The sequence below is a fragment of the Neolamprologus brichardi genome, chromosome 6 (assembly GCF_056152115.1).
Source record: "Neolamprologus brichardi isolate AB-2024 chromosome 6, ASM5615211v1, whole genome shotgun sequence".
Classification (NCBI taxonomy): Eukaryota; Metazoa; Chordata; class Actinopteri; order Cichliformes; family Cichlidae; genus Neolamprologus; species Neolamprologus brichardi.
This window is the reverse complement of record NC_142109.1, coordinates 6,093,318-6,100,121: the sequence shown is the minus strand read 5'-3', so window position 1 is coordinate 6,100,121 and position 6,804 is coordinate 6,093,318. Positions and strand designations below refer to the sequence as shown.

The 6,804-nt window shown below is 40.1% G+C and overlaps 1 protein-coding gene across 2 annotated transcripts in view; it reads right to left on the bottom strand.

Moving 5' to 3' along the window:
* Window positions 1–929: 929 nt before the first annotated feature.
* syngr1b (synaptogyrin 1b) overlaps window positions 930–6,804 on the bottom strand; it is a 32,094-nt gene continuing 26,219 nt past the window's right edge. Inside the window, exon 4 of one of the 2 annotated variants that reach the window (XM_006803785.3) lies at window positions 930–3,786. In XM_006803785.3, coding sequence (XP_006803848.1) covers window positions 3,571–3,786 — 216 coding nt within the window. In that variant the 3' untranslated portion in view covers window positions 930–3,570. The other variant, XM_006803786.3, reaches the window with a different exon arrangement.

Sequence of the window (6,804 nt, the reverse complement as noted above, 5' to 3'; positions counted from 1 at the left end):
ATGGATAAATGTTTCATGCATAAGTAAGCTCACCCCAGATGAAAAGTTGATGTTTTTCAGCATTCTCTATAAAGGTCTAAGAGAGATACAACATTTAGAAGTTAAATCTCGAGCCACCCCCACATCAAGTGGTCTTCAGCAATAGTTCTCCATGCTTTCTGACAGTCTTTCAAAGTATTTATTTTGCCATTGAGTGATTTAAAAAACAAACAAACAAAAAAAAACCTCATTTTCCGTCCAGTCTTTGTGCACGACTGTTTTCACAGGAATGTTTTTGTTTCCTGTCATTGTTAAGCCACTTAGCCCGTGAATTATAGAAATAAAACATGTAAAATAATTTGCAAAGACCTGTTGCTAGCATATCCCAGCAATATGTTTAGTGTGTCCTTAGAAAATGTGAGGACACTGGATAAGAGGAGGACAAGATGTGAAGTGGCAGGCCTAAAAAATATCTACACGAGATGAATACGATCTGTAAGTCATTTTGTTGATCCATCTGCTGTTCAACGAAACCTCATCAGAAACTGTTTCAGTGAACGGGTGGCTGACAAGAAGCCATTTTTAAGGAAGGGAAGAGAAAAGAAAAAAACGATTGGACTGTAAATCAGTGCCAACAGGTATCACAGTGGGTGTCTACAGCCACCTGTAAAACCCAGTGGACGCTCTGTCCTTTTTGGGGGGCAGCATTTCAACCAGAGCTGTGGGGATCTTGTTAAAATTGCTAAAATTATGAACTCAGAGAAGTACTATTAGAGCTTGAGCCACCATGCAATAGCATCGGGAAAGCATCTGATTGGGAAAGGATTCATTTTTCAGCACAAAAACAACCACACACACACTGCCAATGTATTTTAATTCTGAGGGTTGGCTCATAAATTTTGCACAGTACTGTAATCCAAAAATCCAACACCAGAGATTCTCATCTCATCTTGCATTTTTATTCAGTATTTTCTTTATTTTTATTGGTTAAAACCACATCAGAAACATACATTTGTACACAATTGTTTTTTTCTTTAATCTTAATTTGCTTCATTTCACAGAGGAACATCACACATTTCTACGTCTACACAGATGTACAGCATAAAGTATATATGTGCATATATATACTTTGATAATTTGGTCACATTTTCCGTAGCCATATATATGTATGCATATTTTAATATTTAATATCGTTATCCCCAAAATAAAAACTTCTCCTTACCTCGAGAGCAACACAAAGGATGAGGCATGGATAACCTCACCATATATCTTATCACAATAACACTCAACAGACCACAGAGCTTTCTTTCTTTTGTCTTTTTTAAATATAGAACTAACTTAATGCCCTAAAATAAAGCAGAATCTTTTTCGAACACTGTTATATACTCAATTATAGATTTACATATGTTTATACAGACAGATACACTGGAGAAAAAAGGAGCACAAAAAAATGGAGCGATGCATGTTCATAAATATTGAGGATGCCTGCAGATTTGCTGACAACGAGCGGAAAACGCACACAAGTTTTCCGCAGACCTGCTGATAAGGAACGCTCTATACTGATGACAAACGCTTGCTTTTCTAAAGTGGTTTGACGTGCTCAAGGACAAAACAAGACCAAATTCATTTTGCTGTACATTAAGACTTTGAAAGAGCGCATCAGTGTGTGGTGGAGGCTTGTGTTCCTGCGTGATGGATTCTGCTTGGCAGTCAGCACTAAGGCAACAATTGAGGAAAGAAAAAGCTTCACAGGGAAACATAAAAACATTTCAAGGAAATAAGAAAAAAAGGACAAATTTCAATGCAAACACAGTCTCATTATACAGGGGAGGGGATTAGTTGCCTGATACGCCACTGCTGCTTGTTTATCTATGCTGATATCCTGTAATGGCCCATCGACGAGTTCTGTCAGCAAAAACTTGTGTTCGCAGCATCGATAGGCTGTGAACCTGTGCGTGCGTGTCTGTTTGGGAGCGTTTTAGCTATCGCGCTTATTTTGCTGACCGACTGAAGACCTCACAAGTTGAAGGCAGTGTGGTCACAAGCATTGATCAGCTACAGGGTGACCTGCCGATAGTTTCTAATCCACCCCCTGCCTCCAAACCCCGAATTAACACCTCCAGTAAAACCTGGCGTGTTTGCACTCTGTAGCTCCTTCCCAAGGATGAGGTGAACCCACTGATGTTTGTCTGCCTAACTGCACCTTCCTGAGATCACCACCTGTTACCTATGCATCCAAAATCTGGGGGATGCCCAAGATTACTTTGTGGAGTTTTTTTTGACAAAAAGACAGATAAACTTGCCAGAATTGATGACATTAACTCTGATTACTACAGTGTTTGTCACATGGGATAAAAATCACCACCTAAATGCAGAAGCTGTTGTTAAGATCACAAAGTCAACTGACCTGATCGTTGGTGTAAGTCTTAAATGTAAAATGTCATAATCTCTCCCTGTTCATTTTAAAAGTACACTATTTTTTTGTTGTACTGACCTTTAATAATATGTTTTCTTTACATTATTGTCACGGGCACATTATTTTGTGCACATAACCAGGGGTTAAAGTGGGTCTTAACAATTTTCTGGTACCTTGAGTTAATAAATAATAAATGATTGTGGAATGAGGTCATTTTTCTTATGCTTCAGCCTGGTGTTACTTCCAGTGATGGCCTGGAGACACTTGCTCAGTAGTAAGAAAATAACAACACACCACAGAGCTTTTACACATCAACACGCCCCCTTTTCCTTCTCATCCCTGTGATGTGTTCATGGTGCAGATGTAAAGTTGTGGTCGTGGTACTTCAGCATCTTCCTCGCACTAAAGACGAGGAGAATAAATGGAGCAACTTAGTGTACTTCCCAGAGAGAATTTCATCTCAGAGATGAAATTTAAAGCTGTAACAGAATCGGTTTCAGAGTTTTAAAATCTACACGTGTTGTCAAACTAATTGAAGTATACTCATTTTAGATAGTCAAAGACTGCAGGTTAGTGTAGTTAATTTGCAGTTCTGTGATAGAGCTTACAATGATGCACTATGTTAGACTGTTATAGGCTGTGGTGTTGTGGTGTTAGCTTACATCAGGGGTAGCAGACATCAATTTACATTTAAGGTGATGGCGTGGTGCACACTCACTCATAGAATCCGATCTTTTTATACTAACTTTTTACTTTCTAGGTGAAATCAGCTGTACATGCAGCTGCTTACATCTTGTGAATAACCGTGAATATCGAGTCACAGCATGTACACAAAGAAATCTGCTGGAACTCAAAAACCAAACAAGGATTTTCTGTGAATTATTTCAAAGTAAATCTTTTCTCCCCATGCTGCACCGCTACACCCGATCTTCAGGTTTCCTCACCTGCCAGATCCCACTTTAACCCCTGCACGTAACAATAAAAACAGTAAATTGTAGCAATAAATTTGCAACTCAAAACTTGAGGTTGTTGGATCTAGGATGTGATAAAAGATCTGCCCAATACACTAAGTAATTGATTCAGTGTTTCTTGTGTAACACAAAACAGCACAAATATTATTTTGAAGTAAAAACTTTGGACAACTTCATCAGGATACATAAATCTCTCCTAACATCTCAGTATTCTTGACGCTGGTAGCCTCCGGATCCATCGAAGGCCCCGTCACTGTTGGTCTGGCCTCCTCCTCCTCCCGGGCTCTCCAGGTCATCCCCACCGAATGAGGTGTAGGGGGCTCCGGCTGCATCCTGGCTGGGGTCTGTGTAGTCCTGGGAGAAGAGGGCCGAGTCGGCCCCTAGCTTGTATCTCTGGAAGGCCAGGAAAGACTGGCCCGCCTTGGCGATGAGGATCGTAAATGGAAAAGGACGAGGAGGTGAATAGGAGGCGATTGAAGACAGATGATGAAACAGAGACGCGACGATGTTAGTGTGAGGAAGGGAGGGGTCAGACAACAAAAGACAGGAGGACACAGTGGTTAGTTGGCTGGAAAGCTTGACAACATTATTAGACAGCTTTAGCGAATCAGTCACAGTGAGTTACTTCCTCGGGCAGCAGCACAAAAAAACGCTGCTCGTACATTGTGTAGCTCTAGAAGAAGAGCACGAGTTCCCCTTGTGTTGATAATTCAGAAAGGAAATCGTGGGACAAGCCAGAGGTAAAACAGAGCAACACAGAGAAAGTTAAAAAGATTTAAGTTACACGAGGAGATTTTCTTTATTATCGACTGCTCAGATGTTGCAGACACTTGAATAGCTGCAGTACTTCTGAACCTTTTTTGATTTTCTAAGTCGATACATGACAGCGCATCAGGCCAGCTAACTGTCCAAAAGAAAACGTTTCCCAGCACATACTTAGAGGAAATCTGCACTCATTGTAGTCTGAGTTACACGGACTGAACCCTGAATATTTCAGACTTTTTTGTAAATATGAATATAGAACATTTTATTAGCACCCGCATAATAAAACGTAGCCATAAAAGACAATGAATATTAAATGTTAAATGACTAAAATTGAAGCTCTGACACACCTCTACCATCTAAATTTAATAAAATGAAAGTGAAAGAGGGAGCCTGTGTGTGCAAACACAGAGGAAACTGACACCCCTATAAAATGTGTTAAATATGCTGGAGTCTGTAGCAAGACGACTCAGCTTAGCTTGTGTTCTCACTGTAAACAAGGCGAAACTGTTATCTAGCTCCAGCTGAACTTAACATCTTCCAACAGAAAGCTCTTTAACATTTCTCTGCTTGATTGATTGAGCCTGAAGTCCTACTGGAGAAACTGTCCAGCACATAAACAAAGTCGGTCATCTTGAAACAAGTTTGGATACTTGTTTGGCGTTGCTAAGCATTAGCTAAATTAGCTTTCATTTCACTTGTCAGCAGTACATAAAAACTGCGTGTATAGAGTCAGCAATCAGATCTTACACAACAGAAAAGGCTTAAAACATCCCCTATAAGTTACACTTCCACCAACATCTGAGTGCTGTCGAATTCTCCCATTGATTTCAATTGAGGATTTTGAGTGCAGCATATCTGTGTAATAATATATCTGAAAATAACCATCTCAACACTGCAATGTGCTCTAGATTGTGAGTAAGTATATATCAAATTATTCATTTAAGTGAGGAACTGAAAATTAGTGGGTTGGGGGTTTAAGCAATTAATAATTTTATAAAAACTAATTTTATAAACCCTTAATTACAATTAAGGACGTGAAAAAACAGTGTCCAGTCCTAAAAACTGAGACAGCAATTGCTCAGGGCTCCAGGTTTGGTGTTGCAGATACTCTGACTGTAACATCTGTTTCAACAAAAAACGTAAAAAATTAATTTGGTGAAGCTTTTCTTCATAAATAAAACGAGTCTTTCGTGAAATTGCAACAGAAAAAGCTCTGATTTCACACCTGAGATATTTAGAGCTGCACATGTGTAAATTTAGCTGTTGAGTGTCTTGCACTGATGAATGATAAGGTCAGCCTGCTTGTTAATGTGGGTGTTTGGAGGTGTTTGGATTAGTAAGTCTGCTTTTATGTCTCTGTGTCAGCAACGGCAGTATTTGCTGTAAGAGGGCGCCCAAATCAAGTGCAGTCTCGGTAAAGAAAAAGGAGCGTGTAGGACCTGCTGCAGATGGTTAAGGCGACAAAGAGAGAAGATAAAGTCAAACAAAAGACTGATGAGGCTGAGGAGGGAACAGCTTGGTGTATTCCTCTTCAAATGACACATTCTTTAACTTCTCCATAGAGAAGAGAGCCTGGGCCCCCTGTTGGAACAATATTTATACAGTCATGAGTTCACATGTCAGAAACAGTAAGCAGTACTAAATAAAGATGAAGGGAGACACATTTATATAGCTCACTGGCAGTGTTGGGGAGTAACAGAATACATGTACCGCCGTTACGTATTTAAAATACAAAATATGAGTAACTGTATTCCGTTACAGTTACCGTTTAAAAAGGTGGTATTTAGAATACAGTTACTTTGTTGAAATAAATGGATTACACGGCGGTACTTCCCTGTTTCATATTGTCGCGGGTCAGGACTGTTTGGGTTTTGTTTGACAGCTACGTTCTGTTGTTCCAGGTGGCAGCGTTACGGTTGCCATGGTTACATGGTGACGCTCTCTCTCTGCGTGTTTCCTGGGTGAGAGAGGCCTTTTTGTTGTTGTTGTGCTAAGCTAACAGGCAGAATGCTACCGGTATAGCTCTAAAGAATGTAGCATCATGGGCAGTGTAGTCCGTGCTGCAGGGAGAATGGACTGCCATACACGTGTGTCTGTGAGCGAGGGAGGGAGAAAAAGGAAAAGTACGAGCTGTCATCGAGCAAAAACGGGAGCTGGAAGCATGTAAATATAATAATAACACAGCAGCCAAGAAGAGTGCCTGACGAGCCCAGTTGTAAGTAAGCTATTAAGACTCGACTGTACACCGTGTTTGTGTTTTCCTCCAAAAACAAGAAGTTCTGTTGGAGCAGCCTTTCAACGCCTCTCTCTGTCTCTCGCTAGCAAAGTTGACCCAGACAACAAAGTAAAGCTAGTGTTCGGCTACGAGCCCGACACAGAACCCGACGTATTAGTCAGAAGTCCCTTTACTACGGTTCGGAGCCGCGGACCTTCAGTAACAGTAATAAATCACAGCAATAGTACATTCATGTAGTTGTAAACAGCATGATAATATATTAAGTAATCCAAAGTATTCAGAATACGTTACTCTCATTGAGTAACATAATGGAATACATTACAAAATACATTTTGGGGCATGTATTCTGTATTCTGTAATGGAATACATTTTAAAAGTAACCTTCCCAACACTGCTCACTGGCTATATAAGCAAGCTGAGGATAAAAGCCAAATAAG